Source organism: Bos mutus, chromosome 7 (genome assembly GCF_027580195.1).
Source record: "Bos mutus isolate GX-2022 chromosome 7, NWIPB_WYAK_1.1, whole genome shotgun sequence".
Lineage (NCBI taxonomy): Eukaryota > Metazoa > Chordata > Mammalia > Artiodactyla > Bovidae > Bos > Bos mutus.
The window spans coordinates 85,561,235-85,587,838 of record NC_091623.1 but is presented as its reverse complement, the minus strand read 5'-3'; the positions used below and the strand labels follow the sequence as shown (position 1 = coordinate 85,587,838).

The 26,604-nt window shown below is 40.6% G+C and overlaps 1 protein-coding gene across 1 annotated transcript; it reads left to right on the top strand.

Moving 5' to 3' along the window:
- Positions 1 to 1,077: 1,077 nt before the first annotated feature.
- On the top strand, positions 1,078 to 25,793 carry PPP2CA (protein phosphatase 2 catalytic subunit alpha). The gene is made up of 7 exons (XM_005890413.3): positions 1,078 to 1,377; positions 15,423 to 15,632; positions 21,186 to 21,359; positions 21,881 to 21,970; positions 22,475 to 22,636; positions 23,976 to 24,094; positions 25,043 to 25,793. Exons 1-7 carry the CDS (start codon positions 1,276 to 1,278, stop codon positions 25,113 to 25,115), a joined length of 930 nt encoding a protein of 309 aa, XP_005890475.2. The 5' UTR covers positions 1,078 to 1,275; the 3' UTR covers positions 25,116 to 25,793.
- The last annotated feature ends 811 nt before the right edge of the window (positions 25,794 to 26,604 follow it).

Below are 26,604 nucleotides of genomic sequence, written 5' to 3'. Positions count from 1 at the left end.
GCACTCTACGGAGCCAAGTATTTCTGTGAATGCAGGGACAACGAAATGTGAAAACATTTAATAAATCTCAAAGAGATTCATAGCTAGACGGAGGTCCGATCCTAAGGTATCTGAGCTTTCTTTAAAGCGGGGATCTTAGCTGCTTCTAACAGGGTCGCGGGCAGGACGGGTGCGTTCACCTCCTCGCAGCTTTCCCTTGAGAATGAAGGCCAGAGTGGGCGGAGCGTTTACCCACTCTGAGAGAGAGTTTGGGGGGAGCGTTTCTCCTTCCCTGGAATAACTAGAGTCGGAGGGAGACGCACACCTGGGGAGAGACGCTACAAGGGGAGAGGCTTCGCGGTGCGTGCGGAGCCAGGAGTGCTACGAGGCCCCAGCTGTTGGGCCGGAATCTAGGCCTGGGGACAGGTGTGTGCGGGGGGCGGAATCAGGTGCACCGCGCGGCCTTCCCCCAACAGGTACACCCTCCTCCGCCTACGAGTGACCTAATTACAAGGTGCCGACCGCGCCCGGAGGAGGAAGTGGCTACTCCAACCACGCTACCACTCGGCGCCCATTCTTGCCCCCAAGATGCAAGAATTCCACGCAATTTCAGTACTGTTGTATCATGCAGGAACCATGCGGTCGCATTTCTAGTTTCCTTAATTTGACTTTAGTCGCCAGGTGAAAAGCCGAAGGGTATCACCTTAGGGAAGAAGTCTCCAGCTGCAAGGAGCCATCCTCGCACCCCAACCGCGCCTGCGCCACGTTCACGCCCGCGCAGCGCAGGATTTAGTGCTCTGGGATTAGCCTACATCCCAGCAGCAAGCCAGGCCCCTACTCGGTCTCGGACTTCCCTTCCCTCGGCCCCTCCCTGCTAGAGGACCACGCCCTAAAGGCCAAGGTGCCTCAGTAACCAGCGGGCTGCTTTGCGCCTGCGCGTCGAGCCCTACCTCGCGAGTCTGGCGACGGATCGTGGCTGGCGCTGCAGTTGCGCAGCTCCGGTCCCGGCCCTTCTACCCCTCCGCACCCTGCCGCCTCCTGACGCCGGGCGTGACGTCACCACGCCGGCGGCCGCCATTACAGAGAGCAGAGCTTCGGGGCTAGAGCGAGTGGAGGAGGGCAGCGGCCGGTGGCCGAGCACAGAGGGGCGAGCCAGAGGGCCAGCGCTAGCGCCGAGCAACCGCCAGTACCCTCACAAATACCCCGGGAACCGGCGGCGGCGTGTGCGTGTGGCCCGTGTGCGGGCGGCGGCGCGGGAGGAGCGCGGAGCGGCAGCCGGTTCGGGCGGGTGGCATCATGGACGAGAAGGTGTTCACCAAGGAGCTGGACCAGTGGATCGAGCAGCTGAACGACTGCAAGCAGCTGTCTGAGTCCCAGGTTAAGAGCCTCTGCGAGAAGGTGAGCTACATCTCGGATGGGGGAGCCGCGGCGGGCAGAGCCTTCTCGAGAAAGAGGGCGCCGTGGGGAGGGTGCAACATGGCGGAGGCCCCGGCCCCCCGAGCCTCCCGGACCCGCGCCCGGCACGGCCCGGAGGCGGCTCCCGGGCGACCCGGCGCCCCCTGCCTCCCGCGCAGGGATTGGTTGTCGCTGCCACGGCCGCCTAAAATGGCGCCGTTCACTCAACTCCGGGGCTTTAGAGCTTCCCGGCCTTGGCGCGGGGAGAGATGGCTGGGGGGAGCTAGACCCTGTGGGTCGGAGTTGGGGAAGGTTTAGGTAAGAGAACTTGGGTTCTATGGGTTGGGAAGGTTTAGGTAAGAGAACTTGGGTTCTATGGGTTGGGAATGGGGCATGGAACTCTTCTCTGAGGTGAGTAAGAGGCTTTTTTTTTACTGGTTCTCTGGCCTAATTCTCAGGTCCAGAGCTGTCCAGAGGCTCCCCGAAAGGCAAGCTTGTAGACCAGATCCCAGGTCCTACCTAAAGGCCCCACAGCTTTAAGTACTGTCTCTCTCTTCTGGAGACTTAAGGTGTGTTTTCAAAGAATTTTAAGATGGATCTCGAACCTACGAGTGTCAGAGGTGGTAGTTATAGGGAGGAGTGTAACTTCTTTTTCATAGTTGGAAGAAATGGAGAATTTGGTGAGTCATACTCCATAAGGAACTTTGGATTGGAAATCAAGTGTCAGTTTATGATTTATATGCTGACTCAAATTGGGTAGTGTGAAACCCTTCTCTAATCCTAACGTACTTGGCATTTTGCCATTTATTTTTTAAATGAGCACCATGAACTGAAAGAGCAGCAAATATTGTGTCCTAGCTCCTTGTTGGAAAAGTTGTGTATTTGTGACTTTAAATAGTGATAGTAATAATAATATATCTTGATTGAGCTTTTACTGTATTCCAGACATTGTGCTTAGTGTTAAAATAATTTATCTCACAGATGTTGAGATTGGAATGTTGTAGTCTGTTTCAGCAAATGCATTTTAAGTTACCTAATTCCAATTTCTTTTTCCCACGGAGTTGGGGAAACAGGTAGCCTGTTGGATTTAAGTCCTATAATTCAGTTTTCTAAAGTAGAGAAAATGATGAGCTCCACCATGAATGCTTCAGCTTAACCTTCTCAAAATTACCTTTGTAGCATCTCATTTTAGTTTCACAGAATTGTGGAATGTCAGCCTTTCTGGAATAGTGAAGGTAATTATTAGACAGTAATTATGCTGACTTGCGGTTTAATGTGAGTTTGATGTATATGCTCCTAAAACAGGCTGTTTCAGATACTATTCTGTGAGTAATTGCAATTTAAGTGAGTCTAATTCAGATATGTTTATTCCCAAGCTTCGACAGAAACTGCTAGTTGATGAGGTGGCACATCATCTCACTGAGCTGAATTTTAATAGGAGCAGTGTAGTCTTCTGTTGCTTCTTGATCCTTAATTCATGTGGATGACATTTGTTTTAAAGGGTTAGAAATAGACTTTTAAGGATCACTTAATGTATAATGTTAGGTCTTAGTGTTTAGGTACTACTGTAAGTGATGATTTTAATGACTTCTAGGGTTGAGTTCTTACTCTGTATAATGACTTTGAGTCAGCAGTTGGCTCGGTGACTAGTCATTTGCGTAGAAAACATTGCAAGAGAGCAAGGATGTAATTAGAAGCCCACTGAAATGTGCGATAGACCTGGACACTAGTCCTCTTTCTGCCACCAAGTAATTGTGTCTGACCTTGAGGCAGCCACTTCACTTGGGCCTCCTGTCTATAAGCTAGAATTAAAACAGATGTCCCAAGGTTCTTGTTAATCTGAGATAGTACGGTTCTATTTTAAATTAGTACTGTATTTAAATACTGAAAACTTACTAGATATCCATGACTGCTTGCTTTTATGAGAAGAATGAAAAATAATCATGCTTATCCTCAAGGAGACTGAATCTAGTTGGAAATCAGTCGTAGGTGGACCACGAGGTAGAGTGTTCTTGTTGGAGACAACAGAAGATACTACTGGAGTTACAGTGGGGTGCTGAAGCTTGATCTATTTGGTAAATGGCCATTGTTTCCCACCTTTGTAAAATTTAGATGTGGTGAGATTAATCAATTTATGCTTAATTCTCCATTGCTCATTTACTGCATCAAGATTTTAATTCTTAGAGCCAAAAAAAAGGAAAAAATACTTGAAGCTAGATTTCTAAGTCTTGGATCCTTTCAGGGAGATAACCACACAGCTTTCAAAATGTTTTTAACTTGTTAAGTATTCCAAGTCTTAGAGTTCTATTAATCTTTCAAGCTAAGTTAATTTGAAGGCAGTTTTTTAGGTAGACGAGACAAGTTAAAGTACATGACTTACCATCTTTTGTTCAACTCTCTTTAGTGAAAGAGAAAAGTTCTCTTTTCACTATTAGTATTTGTATGACTAGTAGTGCATCTAGTGAAGGCTACAGATTTTGAAAACCTTGAAGGAAAAACTTTGATTAGTATTATAGTTTTTTTCTTTTTTCCCTTTTTGTTTTTAAAGAAAAGATACTTGGTGGAGATGGCTAATTCATAATTTCTTTAGTTATGAGAAGAAAAGTGTGTATTTATAAACAAGAGTGAATATGGTTTTTATGCTTTTAACTAGTTAAGATTTTCTCCCCCCAGGATGTGATCTATATCAAAGCCAAGGATGATGTTGTGTGCCTAGCGCTAGTAAACAGTCTTGTTTTGTTCAGCAGTGGTTTCATTTAGGTATGGTTTTTGGCCTTGTGCTTTCATGTCTTACCAAACTTGTGGAGAATGTTGTTTGTATCCAGAGGAGTTCTTTACCTAGGCATGCTATTTTCTATTGCTGTACAAGCACTATAAATAAAATGCAGTATGAGTCTTCCTTCTGGTTGGATGACCTGCAAAATACTTGACCAAGGTTAAATTCCTATATGAAATGGGTAATATATTTTTGTGAGTCTGTGTGTGTGTGTTTAATTTAAAAGGTTGTTTGACTCATTTCCATAAAGGTAATTTGAATATCAAGAACAAGCAGTTGTGGGGCCAGCATGGTACAACATACTGTTTTCATCATACTGTCACTTATGAAACAAGCTTATGAAACAGTTATCCTCATAGATAGAAACCACACCTCAGAAAGGTAAAGAGACTTGGCTACAGTGACTGAATTCAGATTGCCTAGTTGTATAGACTTTAAGCCCAGTGTTCTAGTCTTACTGCACAGCCTCCCTCTCTTCTGAGGTAGTGTTAGTAATGAAAGATGCAGATGAATTGAGGCCAGACTGAATTGCAGAATCCTCAGCTATGTAAAAGAAAGTATAATTTTTGTTCTGATTGCTTGAAAGCTTCCTATTCATGTCACATACTGTTGTCTCACTCTGTCCTGGAGGAGGAAACAGTAATTATTCTTCAATATTGGATGTGGCTAACTGCATTTGCTTCTCAAATAAGATTAGTGAGGTGAAAACCCCAGTTCATTTTCTGTGTATTCTAAGATAGTGTAAATCATGATCCAGAGAACGAGCTCTAAAATATTCTAATAAAGCGTAACTGACATTTATATTGTTCATTACAGCTTGTTAAAATGCCTTTCTTTTTATCCTCATAGCTACCTTGATCAAGGCTGTCTGCCTGGGTGTATTTTGTGATCTTCCAGGCATGAATCAGTAGTGCAGTTGTCTTTGAGTTGACTTAATGAGGAAACACTAAAAAGGTGAACAGATCTTTTTGGACACACAAATTTCCCCCCTCCCCCAACTCTGCCTTTGTTTCTCTGTCAGAATCAAGAGTTCTGTGTCTGCAAATACGGGCAGTAGAACTAAGGTGAAACTCATGCTATAAAAAGAAGGACGGGCACTGGAAGAGCACTTGAGATAACTCTTGTTCGGTATTCTTTTTCCTGGTTTTATTGTAAGTCAGGTTTGTCAGTTACTTGTTGAGTATTTATTTAGTTTTGAGGAGATAAACTTTAAGGAAAACCAGGAGACATTGGGTTTGGATTAATGTATGGTGGAGAGGCGGTCTCTCTTGAGGGTGCTGAGAAGTAGGAGAAGTTACGTTTGGCATAGAATCAACCCCCCTCCTTTTACTATTTTCTTTATATTTAGAGCTGTTTCTCTTATTTGCACCTTTTTTCCTTACCATTTCTCATTATCATCCTTTTGTGAAAAAACCTCAACCTGCAGTCCACTGGACAAGTGAAATCTGAAATAGAATATAACTGTGAAGGGGATTTCAACTTCTGGAGCAAAAGTTGTAGCAGAGACTGAAGTAGAGAGAGGTCTGGTAGCCAGTAAATGGCTGGGGTGAGTGAGGTCTGAAAGGACTGGAAAAAGCAATCTAGGACTGACTGCTTAATTTTTTCACAGTACAAAGTTGCTGTTGCCCATTGATTTATTGGTATTGTGATTTGGAATGGATGAATAAAGCAGTGACAGATATATCTGCATCTGGGTATTTTCTAAACTATACATGACCAGCTGACCAGTCACTCTGGCACACCCTGTCCCCACCTCTGCCTTAGTCATTTAGTTACTACCACCAATGGGAACTTTTACCTTTCTGTTGTCGAGAGGCCTGAAAGAAGATTGACAACCTTTTTTCTAGAGTGCCTCTGAAAGATAAACAGTAGATAACGTAGTCATGCAAAGTGTAGTTCACACAAGTTATGGAGTGTCAGTAATACTGGTAACTGTGACAGTGTACATTTGTCTTTGGAATACATTCAACCAAAAATTTTTATACTCTCCTTATATGTGCTATTTTCACTATTTAAGTTTGTCTAAATAGTGTTGTTGTTGTAGGGATTTGTTATTGCTCTGTAGCAGGGTTTTGGATTAGTCAGGAGATTGAACTTGTAAGCTCCAGATAGGGAAGATTTTAGAATTTTTGTGCTAGTGGCTATCAGGTTAATTGTCTTTCTCTGCTGCCCATCATCTGTAAACTAGCAATGTTGCCTGCTATCTGTTGGGGGGCTTTGACTTCCAATAAAAAAGCTTTTTAGTGGTGAAAGTGAAAGTCACTCCAGTCGTGTCCGACTCTTTGCAGTCCCATGGCTTGTACAGTCCATGGAATTCTCCAGGCCAGAATACTGGAGTGGGTAGCCTTCCCCTTCTTCAGGGGATCTTCTCAACCTAGGATCGAACCCAGGTCTCCTGCATTGCAGGCAGATTCTTTACCAGCTGAACCACAAGGGAAGCCCAAGAATACTGGAGTGGGTAGCCTATCCCTTCTCCAGTGGGTCTTCCCTACCCAGGAATCCAACAGGGGTCTGTCTCCTGCATTGCAGGCGGATTCTTACCAACTGAGCTATGAGGGAAGCCCTTTTAAGTGATGAAAAGAACTTTAAAGGTCCTCAAGGCTAAGTCACCTTTCACAGATGAGAGAAGAGATCAGACTCAGTGAGGATGAATCTCATTCAGGATGGATTCTTGTGAAAAATTTTTAACTGTGTATATAGCAACATTTCTCAGTTTAGTAGATTAACATTTTTTTTCCTACGCAGAAACAATTGGGACTGTTTAATTCATGCACATGGGTATGTTTGTTGGTAGAGATGTAGGCCAGCCTGTTGCAAGTGAGGCATACTGCTTTAAAGAAAAGGTCAGGACTTCCCTGGTGGTCCAGAGACTGGGAATCTGCTTGCCAGTGCAGGGAACACAGGTTCAGTTCCTGATCTGGGAAGATCCCACACGCATGAGGCAACTACTGAGCCCACATGCCACAACTGCTGAAGTCTGGGCGCCCTAGTGCCTGTGCTACCCAACAAGAGAAGCCACTGCAATAGAAGCTCACACATACCAACAAAGAGTAGTTATTTCTCTAGTTGCTTGGGGCAGCTAGGGAAAGCTCGTGAACGGTCATAAATAAATAATTTAAAATATAAGTTTTTTAATGTTCATTTTGGTCAGAAGTAAGATGGTTATTTGACAGAAACAGATGGGAAAACATCACATATTCTCTTGATAGAATTTTAGGATTCCCCTCATCCCTGATCTTTTTCTTTCCATTAGACCCTAAATCAAAAAGCAAAGTGTGAAAGTGAAAGTTGCTCAGTCCTGTCCAAATCTTTTTGACCCCATGGGCTGTACAGTCCACAGAATTCTCCAGGCCAGAATACTGGAGTGGGTAGCCTTTCCCTTCTCCAGGGGACTTTTGAATACAGAATTTAAATAAAAAATGACTGAAATATTTCATAAAATATTAGCGGCATCTGATCAGTATAATTAATGAAAGACTAAGTTTATGAAGAAAGATTTGGTAGTTGGAGATAATTAATTCAAGATTCATTTGCTTCTAGAGCTTAGTAATATGTCCTACCTTATGTATGACACCAAAATAAAAATCTGGTCACATATTTATCACGAACTTAAAAAACTTTTCTATCCATAAAGGCAGTATGAAGCAAAATGAATGTCTTAGGTTATTGAAAAACTTCATTATTGCAAACTTACTGTGCTTTTTATTTTATATTTTGAAATATCTTTCCATGCCTAACCAGGATACCTAACGTGGTTGTTTGACCCTACAGGCATTTTATTTATTTTTACTTATTTTTTTGGTCACACTGAGCAGTATGCAAAATTCCTTGCAGTAGAAGCATGGAGTCTTAAAAAACTTTTCAGATGTCTTTAATTTTTCACTTAAACTGAGAAGTAAAATGCAAAAATTACTTTTTTGTTTGCTTCTCATGTCTTTATGGCTATATTGGTAGAAGATGTATTCATATTCAACTGATTAAAATATGAAATGTTAAATTTACTTGAACTAGAGTTCTAATGAACACTAGAATTACCAGATTTTTAATAGAAAGATATCTAGTTTGTGTGGACACATTGTATAGGAGAAGAAATACCTGATGCTATATAAACATGGAATAAAAAGTCTGAACTCTAAATGAAAAGTGTCAGTTAAATCAGAAGATAACACTTCATACCTGAAAGAGCTGAGAATGGGTACGATCTTCCCATTTATTACTGCATAACAAGTTGGGCAGTAGTTGGTCCAGTAGTATGTAGAAAACAAAAAATGTTAACACTGTAATGACAATTGAAAATTTCCTGAAAGAAAATGATTCAAATAAATAATAATACATGGATAGATCGTTCAGGAGCATATTATACAACAGTTTACATTGATATAGGAAACTGGATCAGTATTCGGAACTTTAGGACACAGATTGAGATGGTGGCCACTTGTAAACTGGAAGGGAATACAAAGAAATGAAAATAGCTTTTGTTGGTATGGTAAAATTGAGAAGGCCATATTCTTACAGGTTAACCATGTTTTCCTTGATTTAATAATAAAATGCATAAATACATTGCCTGTTTTTTATTTAAAATGTAAAAATGCATAAATGTGTTGCATAGCTTTTTCTGCTGTGTAAATTACATAGAAATGATATCACTATTGCATATCCTTAAGGAAATTCAGAATGGCTGAAGAATCTCTTGTTCATGTTTTGTTTTATTTGCTTTCCTTGAAAAATATTGGCTTTGTTGATCTATTGATCTGTTTTCAGTCTGATTTGTTTGCAATTTCACACTGTTATGGAGAAGGCAATGGCAACCCACTCTAGTACTCTTGCCTGGAAAATCCCATGGATGGAGAGCCTGGTAGGCTGCAGTCCATGGGGTCTCTAAGAGTCAGAAATGACTGAGTGACTTCACTTTCACTCTTCACTTTCATGCATTGGAGAAGGAAATGGCAACCCACTCCAGTGTTCTTGCCTGGATGATCCCAGGGACGGGGGAGGCTGGTGGGCTGCCGTCCATGGGGTCGCACAGAGTTGGACACGACTGAAGCGACTTAGCGGCAGTAGCAGTCACACTGTTATGGTGGTTAGGGATAGTCCATATCTAAGAATATAAAACTATAAAAAATATTAAAGTCTATAGGTCACTGACCTTATTACCTGATGGTTTTATAGTAGGTTGAAAATAAAATGAGATTTCTGAATCTGAACTCAGAATGCTGAGAGGATGTTTATAATAAGTTATTGTTTCTGAAGGTTACTGTCCTTTGGGTGAATCTTTAAGTTTTAAAATTTTAGGACATGTAAAAAATTTTAACTTTCCACAGTTACTTGTGATAAGCTCTTATTAAATGGAATAACTTGTTTCAGTTTTGACTTTGTTCTGGGAAGGTACTACCTTGATTTAATTCATATCAATCTGTATCATTTGACTGAATTTCAGTAGGGGTCCAATAAAGCAATATGGTGCTAGTTACACTAATTTTTAGAACTTGATCTTCATTCTTTTTTCAAATATTAATTATATTAGCTGAGACTTTGAAGTCCTTGAGAAGTGTTTTAGGGGAAATAGAAGTTTGGGAGGGGTGTTGCTTTTGCTTCTGTGAATAATTCAGATGACCTGAGGCTTTCAGTTTTGGGAGTTAGAATACCATGAGAGTGAAAAGGTAGTTATTAAATTTTTTTTTAATGTTTAATGTTAATTAAGTTACCTTGAAAGTCTGGTTCTGCCATTTACTTTGAGTATTAAACCAGAGAGTTGAAGTTGTATACCTGTCTTTGAAACTGGTGGTTGGTAGAGGCTTGGACACTAAAGGTGGTGACTCATTAGCGGTCCCTTTGGGTGACCCGTAGAGGGGGCTTGCGTTAGGTGCTTCTGGGATTTATAAGGCCTGACTCCTTGTGATAGCACAGCTTCTCTCAGACATTTCTATGATTAGTTTTCCTGACTGTAGAATAATCTTTAACAAGATGTCTGCAGTCTTTTTTGTTATGCTCTTCTGGGAATTTCATCTTTTTGTGTAGTGATCATCTGAGCGCTGGTAAATTGAGAGAATTTTTTTTTAAGTGTGTTTTAAACTGGTCCTTTATAAGCTTGACTATTTATTACAATATACTTAATAGTTGGCTGGATTGCATCTGATATATACTACTGATTTCTTCGGGATTTAATTATAATTTTTCTGGTCTAAAATTTGCTGGGAAGGGAGGAGCAAGCTTTGACTTCCCCAGGGTGAGAGTGTTCACTTTATCTTTTACAGTGGCCTTTCCTTTTCGGAGGACAGTGTGGTAGTGTCAACATAAAAATAGTACAAACGGCTGTATATGCTCATAGGTCCACTTCATGGAATCTTCTTTCAGGAAACACGCCTGCATACGGATACAAGGGAGCAGGTACTGGGATATACATTTCAGTACACACTCCTTGTATCCTAATCCTTCAGGAAGTACTTTTACTTCCAGTGTGAGAAATTGACCTGGTCTGTATGTATATGCATTATGAACTCTGAGGAGGCTGCTTTTCCCTTAATATTGCTTCTAGTTTAAAAATGCAAAGAAAACTATTACGTTTCTGTGGGAATATAATATGTATATAAGGTTTTAAAATGAGACTTCGGAAGGATATACCTCAGAATGCTATGGTTGGTTATTTTTCCCAAGAAAAGTAGAATTCTGGAGAGTGGTCAGAAGGGATATTTAGTTTTATCTGCTGCTAAAATTTTTTTTACAAGAATGTATTACTGTTGGGACTTCCCTGGCGGTCCAGTGGTTAAAGACTTCGCTTTCCAGTGCAGGGGGGTGTGGGTTGGATTCTAGTCAGAAAGCTAGGTTCCCACATGCCTGCTGCTAAGTCACTTCAGTCGTGTCCGACTCTGTGTGACCCCAGAGATGGCAGCCCACCAGGCTCCCCCATCCCTGGGATTCTCCAGGAAAGAACACTGGAGTGGGTTGCCATTTCCTTCTCCAATGCATGAAAGTGAAAAGGAAGTCACTCAGTTCTGTCTGACTCTTGGTGACCCCAAGGACTGCAGCCTACCAGGCTCCTCCATCCCTGGGATTTTCCAGGCAAGAAAATCTGGAGTGGGGTGCCACTGGTATAAAAAAAAAAAAGACAAACTGAAACATAGAACACAAGCAATATTGTAACAAGTTAAAGACTAAAAAATAAAATTGAAGGTAGATAGTGTTTATCATTGTGATTTATCTAAATTTGAAATACCTAAAAGGAACAAATAGCATTTAGACTTTTCTTTTATGATTTGAATAGAAATTTTGAGTAGATTATAAGGGATTTAAGGCAGTTACAAGCTCAGCTCCATGCTCTCTGATGACCTAGATAGGTAAGATGGGGAGTGGGGTGAGAGGAAGGGGATTTATGTATACATATAGTTGATTCCCTGGTGGCTCAGACAGTAAAGAATCCGCCTGCAGTGCTGGAGACCTGGGTAGATCCCTGGGTTGGGAAGATCCCCTGGAGGGAGGACATGGCCACCCACTCCAGTATTCTTGTCTGGAGAATCACCATGGACAGAGGAGCCTGGCGGGCTACAGTCCAAGGGGTCACAAAGAGTTGAACATAACTGAGTGACTAAGCACAGCACACATAGCTGATTCACTTCACTGTGTGACAGGAACTACACAACATTGTAAAGCAATTATACTCCAGTTTAGAAACAGTAATCACAGGAAATAATATTTTTAAAAAGGCAGTCATTAATGACAACTTTTTATCATTCATATAGACTATAATCTTGCAGGTACTCAAGTGTCAAGATGTATTTTAAAATTTAACTTCTGGTGGAAGTAAGTGTGGTAGCATCAAGGCAAGATTTACATGGGTTTAAGTAGAACCTATCATTTCATTCATAGTATGTACTGAGGACCTCCCAGGTGGCTTAGTGGTTAAGAATCCACCTGCAATGCAGCAGACCCAGGTTCAGTCCCTGGGTGGGAAAGATCCCCTGGAGGAGAGCAGGGCAACCCAGTCTAGTATTCTTGTCTCGAAAATCCTATAGATAGAGGAGCCTAGCAGACTTGAGACCATGAGGTTGCCAGGAGTCAGACGCAACTTGGCGACTGAGCACACATGTATATACTAGGTGCTGATAACATTAGGCCCAGTATTAATTCCAAATAGACTTAGTAATGGAATATTTAATAATAGAATATTCTGCTTTTCAGTAATAATGAACTGGGAAGTTGGAATTACTGTAGAGAGATAGAGTATATGTATTTCTTAAGAAATGCCTCTTTTTGAAATGGAATTTTTTTCTAAATTTAAAAATGTTAGATCAAACTAATTAACATTTCTATGTCAGTGGTTGATAAGTGTCCTGAAATAGTCTCCCCAGAATGTTCAGGGACTTCAAAATAGTTCTTCTTAAGCTTGACTGCACCCAAGAAAGCATAGGGTAAGGAAGGAAGGCTTATTTATGCTTGGATCCCACCCACGAAGATTCTGACTTAATTGGGAGAAGTAGTAGTTGGGCATCTGAATATTTTTAAAGGTTTTCTAAGTGATTTTTTAATGTGCTGCTAAGGTTGCGTACCACTTCCTTAAAACCAGTCTGTAGGGGACTTACCTGGTGGTCTAGCAGTTAAAAATACCCCTGCCACTGCAGGGGATGTGGGTTCCCTGGTCCGGGAAAGTTGTACATGCTGCAGGGCAACTAAGCCCATGCTCCAACAAGAGAAGCCACTGCAATGAGATGCCCTCGCACTGCATCAGGAGAGTAGCCCCCACTCACCACAACTGGAGAAAGCCCATGCATAGCAACCCAGTGCAGCAATAAGTAAATCAGTCCTTGACATCCATGGTTGTTGCTCACACTGTAGTGAGCCACAGTGCTCTCCCTGAGAAAGTCTTGTACCTTCTGTAGTAGCTCCCCCAGGTGGATGTGTTCTGCCTTCTTTTACTTGAGAATAAAATCCCTTGTTTGTCAGGCCTCTGTCCTCAACCTAGATACTTGGGCTTTTTTCTTCACAGCTATTACCTGTTGTTTCTTCATTATCCAGAGAACTTGGGTACCATTTTCTAAGCCTGTACTTGTGCCATTGTCCTGGGAGACATTCAGGGCTTTCCCTAAAGACGCCAGTACCTATCTAGTATCTCAAAATAGTTCTTGATCCTCTGAAAATAAGTAATGCCTTCAACATCTGGGGCATTGTTCTAGCGAGGTGCTGTGTGGTCAAGCAGTCCCCAACCTTTTGACATCAGGGACCGGTTTTATGGAGGACTATTTTTCCATAGAGGAGGCTAGTTTGAGGGTGATCCAAGCATGTTACATTTATTGTGCACTTCATTTTTGTTATCATTACATCAGCTCCACCTCAGATCATTAGGCATTAGATCCCAGAGGTTGGGGACCCCTGGTTTAGACAGTGGTGGATAAAGTGAATCTGGTGATAATTTTTAAGCTGTTACTTTGCTTGTTACATGGCAAGTAAATTGGAGGAGGAAGACTAGAAAAAGGGAGATCATTGTGGAGGCTAACAGTAATCCAGGTGAAATGATGGTCATTTGGATCAGGATGTTGACAAAATATGTAGAAGCATACGGATTGAGATATGTTTTGGAAGGAGTCAGGCAAGACTTGTTGGTCGTTTGGTCCCTCAGTACTGGTGGGTGACCTTTAAGCTCTACTCCACCTCAGGTATCCACAGTCATACCTCTACTTCTGAAATCCTAAATTCACTCATCAGATCTTCTGTCTGTTGGATCTTTGTTTTGCTACTACTTTAGACTTGTTTTCAGTCCATATCCATGCTCTGTTCTCCCCCTATATTTCCTACCTGGATGACCAGCTGTCATTGTGGTTTGCGTGGATGCAACTGACGTATTTGCTGGGATTTAGGACTACCAGTGCTAAAATCAGGTGGCTTGTTGCCCTCACCTTAGTCTGCCCTTGTCTGTTTTTCCATACTGTGCTATAACCATGTTAACCTTTCCTGGTTAATTCCTTGGACTTTAATACTGCATCTACTAATTGTAATCATTCCCCAAATCCCCCTCACCAACCCTGGCTTGAGAATGATCTGTCTTACTCACTATACCTCCAGGGACTAGCATGGGGTCTTGGACAAAGTATCACTCATAGTCTAGCAAATGAGTGGTTATCTCCCAGTCAATCCACAGTTTTTAGCATACAGTAACAGGAAGATCCCTTGAGGAAGGGAATGGCAACCCACTCCAGTATTCTTGCCTGTAACATTCCGTGGACAGACCATGGGGTTGCAAAGAGTTGGACATGACTGAGAAACTAACACAAGTGATTAATAAATGTGTGTTGGAAATAAATGAAAGAGTTTCTACTGAGTGGAATATTATGTTACTCTTAAAACTAACGTTTGGAACTTCCCTGGTTGTCCAGTGGTTAAAATTCTGCCTGGCAGTGCAGGGGACATAGGTTTGACCCTGGTCCTGGAAGATCCCACATGCTGAGGAGCAATTAAGCCCCTGTGCCACAACTACTGAGCCTACACGTTCTAGGTCCCTCACGCCCCAACTGCCAAGCCTGTGTTCCGCAACAAGAGAAGCCAACACAGTGAGAAGCCCGCACACTGGAATGAAGAGAAAGCCCATGCGTGGCAAGGAAGACCCAGCACAGCCAAAAAGATAATAATTAATCAGCAAGAAATAAAGATAAAAATTGAGTTTCCTGTCTTTTTTTAAAGTAATGTTGGAATTTGTGGTTAATGGGGAAATGCATAGGATGCTAGTTTTCTAAAAGCAGCATAAAAACCATGTATATTGAATAGTCACAGTTGTAAAACAGTAAGTTTGTACTTTGATATTAAGAGGGTAAAAACAAAATACTAAGTTTTAATGTCTTCCCCATAATCTTTTTTAAATAAAGTAGGCCTAAGAAACCTCTCCACATAGCCGGAAATCCTAGAGTATATTGTAGTTAGAACTCTAAAGCTGAGGAACTAGGTACCTGAGTGTCTTGTTCCATGTGACTGCTAATAATGATCTCTTTAGCATTTAGTTAGATGTCAACTGGTAGGCCTAAAACTTGGGGTACTGATGGGAAGAATGGGACTGTGCACCTTGATGCATGTTTTTCCTGAGATCAGGGATGAGATAGCTGTTGAATAGATTTTAGGCATGTCTTGCCTTTTTGTTTTGATGGGGTCATAATTATCTGCTTTTTCATCTTATGCTGAGCCTGCCCTTTAAAGCTGTATTAAGTGCAGCTTGTATCTTAAGTGTAGCTAAACATATCTTTGTTTATGTTGTTTAATGCTAAGTGTCTTGGTTTATTTTTTCCATCTGTAGGCTAAAGAAATCCTGACAAAAGAATCCAATGTGCAAGAAGTTCGATGTCCAGTCACTGTCTGTGGAGATGTGCATGGGCAATTTCATGATCTCATGGAACTGTTTAGAATTGGTGGCAAATCACCAGATACAAATTACTTGTTTATGGGTGATTATGTTGACAGAGGATATTATTCAGTGGAAACAGTTACTCTGCTTGTAGCTCTTAAGGTAATTTCAATTTTATATTTGAGCATTTTGAACTGGATATGACAGCCCTCTTAAATGTCCTTTTTCCCCTCCAGCAGTGATTTGTGGTCTTCTCTATCTGCATGTTAGATTTTAGAATAAATCTCCACATTTAGGAATCTAGATATTCAGGTTTTGGACTTAATAAATCATGTCTATATCTTCATTCTGAATGTGAGGGAATGGTACAGAATATAAAAATGAGTTATTTTCTAAGGAAAAGAATGCCTCAGATTTAAAAATGCTAGAGGGCTGGTTAAATAGAAGTTTTATTTAATAAATTGGAGTTAGAACAGGTAATATAATTAACCTTTCTAGATATTTTTGAAGCATATTCACTAACAGAGCAGCACATTTCCAATATTGGCATGTTTATATCCTCTGACTCAACAACCATGTAACTAAATTGTACTGAGGAAGAAGTTTTAAGAGGAAAGAAGCTTTGCCTATATGAAAACGTAAATTGTAGCATTATCTTTAATTCAGAGAAGGAATTGATATAAATAACAGTAAGTGAATATCTAAAGTATGGCTTATCTCAGTGGAATAGTTTGCAGCTGTTAGACATGACATGATAATCTAGTACAATAGAAATGATAGAGAAATCAAACTGTTTTATACCAGTTGTAGCTTTGGGAAATATACAGAGATTTGAAGGTAAAACACAAAATGGTAGAAAATATTTTAAGATAACCTTTCACTTAAATTATTAGACTTTTCTTTTGGGTAGATAATTTTTATTAATATGTAAAAATGGTATGATGACTGACAGCATTTTCTAGTACTGGAGAAGCACTGAGATGTGGTTTTGGCAAAAACTGAATTTTGAGCAATTGACAGAAATGGTAGTGTTGATGAAGCAACTAGTCTGAATCATGTCAAGTGCTGCAAAACATTTTCCGAGGTCATTATATTCTGTATCTGTAAATTGAAGGAGTGGAATTAAATGATGGAAAGTTTCTGCAGTGACTGTAGATGGTATGAAAGCAATCTTGCAAGCTAACCTATACTTAAAGCCCAGGATGAGTCCTAATGCTCAGAGGAAGAATAAATACACTGCCTTTTAAGAATTCATGTTTGGGTCTTCTCTGGTGGCTCACTGGTAAAGAATCTGCTTGCCAGTGGTGCAGGGGACACAGATTTGATCCCTGGTCCATGAAGATCCTGTGTGCTGCGGGACAGCTTTCTTGGTGTGCCAAAAGTACTGAGTCAGTGCCCTAGAGCCTGTGAGCCACAACTCCTGAAGTCCGAGCACCCTAGATCCCATTCTCTGCAACAAGAGAAACTGCTGTAATGAGAAACCCATGGGCCTAGAGAGTAGTTCCTGCTCGCTGCAACTGGAGAAGGCATGTGTGTGCAGCAGGAAGACCCAGTGCAGCCATAAATAAATAAAAAAATTTTTTAATAGTAAACACCATTATGTTCATTGTGTTCATAACATAACCATCAGTTATGAACTGAATTTGCCACTACCACCTCTTCCCCAAATTCATGCTGCATCCTAACTCCCAGTACCTCAGAATACCTAGCTGTATTGGAGATGGGACCTTTGAAGAGGTAATTAAGGTAAAATGAGATCATATGGGTCACCCCTAATCCAGTATGACTGGTGTCCTTGTAAGAGGAGATAGAGCACAAAAACAGTGGAAAGAAACGTGGAGAAGATGGCCACTTCCTAGCCATGGAAGAGAGACCTCAGAAGAAACCAGCCCTGCTGACACCTTGATCTTGGACTTCTAGCCTCTAGAATTGTGAGGAAATAAATTTCTGTTGCTTAAATTCAGACTTAAATTGAAGAAAGTAGGGAAAACCACTAGACCATTCAGGTATGACCTAAATCAAATCCCTTATGATTATACAGTGGAAGTGAGAAATAGATTTAAGGGACTAGATCTGATAGAGTGCCTGATGAACTATGGACAGAGGTTCATGACATTGTACAGGAGACAGGGATCAAGACCATCCCCATGGAAAAGAAATGCGAAAAAGCAAAATGGCTGTCTGGGGAGGCGTTACAAATAACTGTGAAAAGAAGAGATGTGAAAAGGAAAAATACAAGCATCTGAATGCAGAATTCCAAAGAAGAGCAAGGAGAGATAAAGTCTTCCTCAGTGATCAGTGCAAAGAAATAGAGGAAAACAACAGAATGGAAAAGACTAGAGATCTCTTCAAGAAAATTAGATACCAAGGGAACATTTCATGCAAAGATGGGCTCGATAAAGGACAGAAATGGTATGGACCTAACAGAAGCAGAAGATATTAAGAAGAGATGGCAAGAGTACACAGAAGAACTGTACAAAAAAGATCTTCACGACCCAGATACTCAATGATGGTGTGATCACTGACCTAGAGCCAGACATCCTGGAATGTGAAGTCAAGTGGGCCTTAGAAAGCATCACTACGAACAAAGCTAGTGGAGGTGATGGAATTCCAGTTGAGCTATTCCAAATCCTGAAAGATGATGCTGTGAAAGTGCTGCACTCAATATGCCAGCAAATTTGGAAAACTCAGCAGTGGCCACAGGACTGGAAAAGGTCAGTTTTCATTCCAATCCCAAAGAAAGGCAATGCCAAAGAATGCTCAAACTACTGCACAGTTGCACTCATCTCACACATTAGTAAAGTAATGCTCAAAATTCTGCAAGCCAGGCTTCAGCAGTACATGAACCGTGAAATTCCAGATGTTCAAGCTGGTTTTAGAAAAGGCAGAGGAACCAGAGATCAAATTGCCAACATCTGGATCATCGAAAAAGCAAGAGAGTTCCAGAAAAAACATCTATTTCTGCTTTATTGACTATGCCAAAGCCTTTGACTGTATGGATCACAATAAACTGTGGAAAATTCTGAAAGAGATGGGAATACCAGACCACCTGACCTGCCTCTTGAGAAATCTGTATGCAGGTCAGGAAGCAACAGTTAGAACTGGACATGGAACAACAGACTGGTTCCAAATAGGAAAAGGAGTATGTCAAGGCTGCATATCGTTACCCTGCTTATTTCACTTCTATGCAGAGTACATCATGAGAAACGCTGGGCTGGCAGAAGCACAGGCTGGAATCAAGATTGCTGGGAGAAATATCAATAACCTCAGATATGCAGATGACACCACCCTTATGGCAGAAAGTGAAGAGGAACTAAAGAGCGTCTTGATGAAAGTGAAAGAGGAGACTGAAAAAGTTGACTTAAAGCTCAACAATTCAGAAAACTAAGATCATGGCATCTGGTCCCATCAGTTCATGGGAAATAGAAGGGGAAACAGTGTCAGACTATTTTTTTGGGCTCCAAAATCACTGCAGATGGTGACTGCAGCCATGAAATTAAAAGACGCTTACTCCTTGGAAGGAAAGTTATGACCAACCTAGATAATATATTCAGAGAAGGCAATGGCACCCCATTCCAGTACTCTTGCCTGGAAAATCCCATGGACGGAGGAGCCTGGTAGGCTGCAGTCCATGGGGTCGCTGAGGGCACGACTGAACGACTTCACTTTCACTTTTCACTTTCATGCATTGGAGAAGGAAATGGCAACCCACTCCAGTGTTCTTGCCTGGAGAATCCCAGGGACGGGGGAGCCTGGTGGGCTGCCGTCTATGGGGTTGCACAGAGTCAGACACAAATGAAGCGACTTAGCAGCAGTAGCAGATAACATATTAAAAAGCAGAGACATTACTTTGCCAACAAAGGTCCGTCTAGTCAAGGCTACGGTTTTTCCAGTGATCACGTATCGATGTGAGAGTTGGACTGTGAAGAAAGCTGAGTGCCAAAGAATTGGTGCTTTTGAACTGTGGTGTTGGAGAAGACTTGAGAGTCCCTTGGACTGCAAGGAGATCCAACCAGTCCATCCTAAAGGAGATCATTCCTGGGTGTTCATTGGAAGGACTTGCTGAAGCTGAGACTCCCAATACTTTGGCCACCTCGTGCGAAGAGTTGACTCATTGGAAAAGACTCTAATGCTGGGAGGGATTGGGGGCAGGAGGAAAAGGGGACGACAGAGGATGAGATGGCTGGATGGAATCACCGACTTGATGGACGTGAGTCTGAGTGAACTCCAGGAGTTGGTGATGGACAGGGAGGCTTGGCATGCTGCGATTCACGGGGTCGCAAAGAGTCAGACACGACTGAGCAACTGAACTGACCTAAGCTTTCTAATCTCTGTTATCTTGTATGGTAGTCCTAGCAGACTTAATACAGGGGAAAGGAAACTTCAGCAAATAATGCTGGAACTGTTGGGTATCCGTATGCAAAAAGGTAACTTAAGCTCCTCATACTCTACAGATGGGTCAAAATTAATCAGAGGTCTCAGTCTGAATTACTAAAACTGTGAAACTTCTGAAATAATACATAGGAGAAAATTAGTTTTGTATCCTTGGGTTTGACAAAGATGATTTAGGTATGCTACCAAAAGCACAATCCATTAAAATGCCGATAAATTAGACTTCCATCAAATTGATTTTTTGTTCTTCAAGAGACACCACTAAAAAAAATTTGTATTCATATATATTTTTAAAACCTAACTCAATAAGAGAACAAATAATTTTTAAGTGGACAAAATATTTGAATAGATGTTTCACCCATGAAGGTGTATGAATGGTCATTAAGTACATGAAAAGATGGTCAAACCTTAGTTATCAGGGAAATGCAAATTAAAGTCAAAATTAGGGCCAGGGACTTCCCTGGTGGTCCAGGGGGTAAGACTGCTCCCAGTAAAGGGGTTTCAGGTTCAGTCCCTGATTGGGGAACTGAGATCCCACAGGCCATGTGTGGCACAGCCCGAAATAAATAAGACCCTTTAGAATAGTTTTCATGGGTAAGGCTAGTCATACCAAGTATTAATTTGTTGAAGATACATTAGAACCATAGGAATCCACCCAAGAGAATTGAGAGCGTATATGCATACAAAAATTTCTTACATGGCAGTAGGATCATAGAAACATTCACAATAGCCTTAAACTGCAAACAGTCCACATTTTCAGCCAGCTGATGAATAAAAAGCCAAAACAGTGTAGTCATATAATGGAATGCTGTGCAGCAGTAAGAGACAAACCACTAATCAATATACAGATGAGTCTCAAAAATACTCTGCTAAGTTAAAGAAGCCAAACACACAAAAAACTACATTTTGCATAGTTTCATTTGTATGAAATTTCTAGAGAAAGCAAATCTCAAGAGAGTATTAATAGTTGCCGAGAGTGGGAATTGGAAATGATTGCAAACAGGCATGAGGGATCTTTGGGTTAATGGAAAGGTTCTAGAACTGGATTGTAATGGTTGTATAACTAATAAAAAAAACTCATGGATGGAGCTTTGTAGCTGATGATTATGCTTGACATAAAGTCGGTGGTAGTGAGATGGGGTTGGCAGATATCCCGTGGGATAAATATCTGTAGGTGTGATTTCACTTTTGTGTGATGTGGGAGTGTGAGATATTTTTTCCAATAAAATTGAAATTCTGTATTTTCCTGTAGAATGTTTGCTGGGTTGTTAACTTGGTTTTGGAAGGAGCCAGCTGTTCATGTTTTCCATTTTTTTGTTTCAGGTTCGTTACCGTGAACGTATCACCATTCTTCGAGGAAATCATGAGAGCAGACAGATCACACAAGTATATGGTTTCTACGATGAGTGTTTAAGGAAATACGGAAATGCAAATGTTTGGAAGTATTTTACAGACCTTTTTGACTATCTTCCTCTCACTGCCTTGGTGGATGGGCAGGTATGTAAGTCTTCTTAAAGCTTATGTTGCCAGTTATTTTCAGACTTCTGCTTTCTTAACATTCAGGCGTCAGTAACTTATTTTTCCATCCTCATGTCCTTCTGGGCCCTTATTTTGTGAGTGGCAGTGAACCACGGAGTAGGGTGGGAGACATAGCCCATCCATCCTCTTAGGCTGTTTCTGGACATGTTGGGGAGATGTAATTAACTATTTTCTGGTCCCAGTAGACAAGTGCACAGAGAAATTTCAAGAAAATTCTATGAGAAGGAAAATAATAGTCTATGATGAGGGTAAAGTCAAGATCTGATTGGAGTTTGGGTGCAATAGGGATGGTTTATCATCAGTCAGAAAAAGTGTATTCCATAGTTTACAGTGGGATGAAAGAAAGATCCTGCAGAAACAAGCCCAGTTCTGGGAGAACACAGAAACACCAAGGGGCTGAGTGATGTGGGCTACTGTTTGCAGCTTAGTGTATAGTGTTTATTTTAAATGAAGGTAATGTTGGAAACCATTCTTTTCAGATCTTCTGTCTACATGGTGGCCTCTCACCATCCATAGATACACTGGATCACATCAGAGCACTTGATCGCCTACAAGAAGTTCCCCATGAGGTATTACTCTTTTTGATAATAAAATTTTTTCTTTTCAGAAAACTTTAGAAAGAGGAACTGTTCTTAATTGTAACTTAGTTCATTTTATGTATTTTCTTGTTAATTCTCAAAAATCATCCCATGTGGTGTGAGCACTCTCATTGACCCTATTCTTCAGAAGCTAACATTAAGAAACCTGCCAAGATCATGACAGCTCTGGGACTGGGTTTAGGACCGAGGTGATGACTGTTTTCAGAGCATCTACTTTAATTACTAAACTATACTATTAATTAGTTAGGGCTTGTTGCTGTTGGAACTCATTGGTGTAGGCCGTGCTTCTTAAAGACATCTGGAAATAGTTTCTTACTTATTTGACACAGATACTTTACTATCTGCAAAACCTTTTACTGGTTTTGGCAAACACCGTTCAACAAGTGACTTAGTAGGGTGCTTCTGATTAAATTACTAAGATCACATATTAACCAGTTTTCCAAGAGGTAGTCTAAAACTTAACTTGCTTTTTAGGGTCCAATGTGTGACTTGCTGTGGTCAGATCCAGATGACCGTGGAGGTTGGGGTATATCTCCTCGAGGAGCTGGTTACACCTTTGGGCAGGATATTTCTGAGACATTTAATCATGCCAATGGCCTCACGTTGGTGTCTAGAGCTCATCAGCTGGTGATGGAGGTACGTTTGTTCTTTGACATTGACTTGCTTTTTAAATAAACTTAAGATCTTAGGAAATTTTAAATTATATGGTATTAGTGAGAATATGCATGTATTTTTCTGATTATACCGTTCTGAGTGTACCATTATAGCCTGAGCCTTTTTGATGGAGGTACACTAGAATTAAAATCCCAAGCTTTTGGGGCTTCCCTGGTGATCCAGTGGTTAAGAATCTACTTTGCAATGCAAGGAACACCAATTTGATCCCTGGACCAGGAAGATCCCACATGGGGCAGAGCTAACAAAGCATTTCAGCTGCGACTACTAAAGCCGGAGCGCCTAGAGCCTGTGCTCCAGAACAAGGGGAGCCGCTGCAGTGAGAGCCTGCGTACCACAGCAGAGAGTGGTCCCAACCTGCAATGACTGAGCAGTGCTTGGGAGTTAAGGCTGGGAAAGTAAGGTGGAGGAGATGGAAATACACCACTTTTTAATCTCAATTTTATTACATATATTTAACATGCGTATATATGGAGGAGAGTTTGGCAAGAAATACACCCAAAATGTTTAAGTGATCCTTTGGATGGTAGGATTACAGGTGATTTAAAAGAAGAAACTAAAGGGAAAGGGGCTAAATTCTTAGCGTAAAACATTGATTAAGCATACTTATAAAATTAAGATTCAATTTAGATTAATACTGACACAGCTCTGTGATTATCCATAAAGTCTGACCTTGCTTGGGATAGGGAAAGAAATTTTTGAACAGTACTTTAAAAGTTACTCATACATTCAGGTGAACTTTGGGGGGATGAGGTTGGGGTTCCTAGAGTCATCTCTCCTTCGTATCTGGGCAGTTCAAGTAATGCCTGTAATGAGGACAGAATCAATAAGGTTCTGGTCTCCAGGAGTGTGTATCTGCCTATACAAGGAATGGCCATATACTCATTCTTATATCATGTTTAGGGCCTTTATAATAAGAAATGTGAGAGAAGTAGTTTATCCTTTTGAGATTGGTGGTTTTGTTTTTTTGTTGTTGTTTTTAGGACTTCTTGAGTTCTGCATAGGGAGTTCCTGGTGGTCTAGTGGTTAGGATTCAGTGTTTTGCTGCTGTGGCCTGGGTTCATTCCCTGAATGGGGAACTGAGATCCCACAAGCTGTGCAGCATGGCCAGAAGGTGGGGAGGGGTCATTCTGCAGAGTATAGGAAATTATTAAATCATCCAAAAACAAAGCAGTACTTTTTAAAAAACCTTTTGGGGAAAAGGGCAGATCTATTTTCCTTCTTGAAGGGAGTCACCTTTAGTTGTATAAATAAAGGAGTAAAATAGAGTTGTTGTTGTTTTTCCTGTTCTTTTTCCTTGTAGGGATATAACTGGTGCCATGACCGAAATGTAGTAACGATTTTCAGTGCTCCAAACTATTGTTATCGTTGTGGTAACCAAGCTGCAATCATGGAACTTGATGATACTCTAAAATACTCTTTGTAAGTATTCACACCTGAGTAGTTGGTTACCATTACTTGAATATTAGTTTTAATGGGAGGTTTAATAGTTCAAGAGTTTATGCTAAATCCAGATTCCAAACAGATTTTTAGGTTTCCTTTGAAATACATCAACAGAAACCTAGACCTTAATATGAATTATTAGGATCTTAACTTTTAAACCTATACTTTTATTGTAGAGTAGATAAATCCTGAGGATGAAATGATTATATATACAGTACCTTAGGCTCTTTAAAATTTGTTCAGTAGAATCTTTTCAAATGGTCTCAGAAGGAACCGCAATGTATAGAAGCATATCCTCTGGCTGATGTTGCCTTGGCTCTTTTGAGGAGGCATACAGCTAGAAAACGCATGTAAAACGCATGATAAAGCTATAATTAGGGTCCTATTATGCAAGTCATTGGATAGAAAAAAGTGTAAAAATGTGCATAAGAATGAAATGTACAGCATGTGGAATACAGTCGAATAATACAGTAATAACTTTGGTGACAGGTGGTGGTTAGACTTACATAGGTGACTCTTGCTGTAATTAATGTATAGAAATTTCAAAACAACATGTTATACTGCTGCTGCTGCTAAGTCTCTTCAGTCGTGTCCAACCCTGTGCGACCCCATAGACGGCAGCCCACCAGGCTCCCCCGTCCTTGGGATTCTCCAGGAAGAAGGCTGTATGGGTTGCCATTTCCTTCTCCAATGAATGAAAGTGAAAAGTGAAAGGGAAGTCGTTCAGTCGTGTCCAACTCTTAGCGACCCCATGGACTGCAGCCTACCAGGCTCCTCTGTCCATGGGATTTTCCAGGCAAGAGTACTGGAGTGGGTTGCCATTGCCTTTTCTACTATGTTGTACATCTGGAACTAAAACCGAGACTAATATTGATATAAATTATCAGTACGTTGATGTCTTAGAGCAAATATGTTTTTGTTTTTCAGCTTGCAGTTTGACCCAGCACCTCGCAGAGGCGAGCCACATGTTACTCGTCGTACCCCAGACTACTTCCTGTAATGAAATTTTAAACTTGTACAGTATTGCCATGAACCATATATTGACCTAATGGATATGGGAAGAGCAACAGTAACTCCACAAGTGTCAGAGAATAGTTAACATTCAAAAAAACTTGTTTTCACACGGACCAAAAAGATGTGCCATATAAAAATACAAAGCCTGTCATCAACAGCCGTGACCACTTTAGAATGAACCAGTTCATTGCATGCTGAAGCGACATTGTTGGTCAAGAAACCAGTTTCTGGCATAGCGCTATTTGTAGTTACTTTGCTTTCTCTGAGAGACTGCAGATAAGATGTAAACATTAACACCTCGTGAATACAATTTAACTTCCATTTAGCTATAGCTTTACTCAGCATGACTGTAGATAAGAATAGCAGCAAACAATCATTGGAGCTTAATGAACATTTTTAAAAATAAGTACCAAGGCCTCCCCTCTACTTGTGAGTTTTAAAATCGTTTTGTTTATTTTCAGGGATACCGTTTAATTTAATTGTATGATTTGTCTGCACTCAGTTTATTTTCCCTTCTCAAATCTCAGCCTCATGTTGTTCTTTGTTACTGTCAGAACCTGGTGAGTTGTTTTGAATGGAACTGTTTTTTTTTCTCCCTGCTGTAAGATGATGTTACTGCACAAGAGCACTGCAGTGTTTTTCATAATAAACTTGTGAACTAAGAGCTGAAAAAGTCAAATTTTAATTGTATCAATGGGCAAGACTGGTGCTGTTTATTTAAAAGATACATCAATTGATAAATTTTAGAATCTGTAGAATTCTAGGAAAAAATAAAAATCAAGGCCACAACATAATCTCTCTCGTAACTCCTTGACATTCTTTAAATGAATTGCAGGACTTGTAGTCCAGATAGTATAATTTGTCAGATTGCCCACATGCTCTTTGTGGATTCTTCCTGCATATTGTCTGCAAGAAAGGAAGTGAAATCTGTGTGCTCCTTCAGTAAGACCTGATTGTAAAACCATATGAATCAAGATACAACATGTTCACATTTTGTTGAAAGCATGTTTTCAGGTAGAGCTTAACAAACTAATGTGTCTACTTATCAGTCACTGCAGTTTCTGGTAGTAAATATTGCTGTGTAAAATGGACATTTTAAGACAATTGAGTAAGTTTTTAACAAATACTTGTACATTGCTTGTCACATGACCTTACAGTTAAATTGTCTCCGATAAGATATAGCTCTTAAAATATTTTCCTCTATTAATTTTAAGTTCTTTAAATGATACTAAATCAAATGAAAAACTATTACTGGATCATGGTTTAGTGTTATGCACATTCACCCAAGGATAAAAATGGCATTTGAAATGAAGTGGCAGCGATAAACACATAATGAGTTCCCCCCCCAGCCTGTCTTTTATCCTTTGAATAGTATTAGGAAGTTGAAATAGATACTAATACTTGATTGTTTTAAGCTACCAGGATAAATAAACTTCAGGACACTTAATTGTGTAGGTGTAGTAATAAAAGTTTTG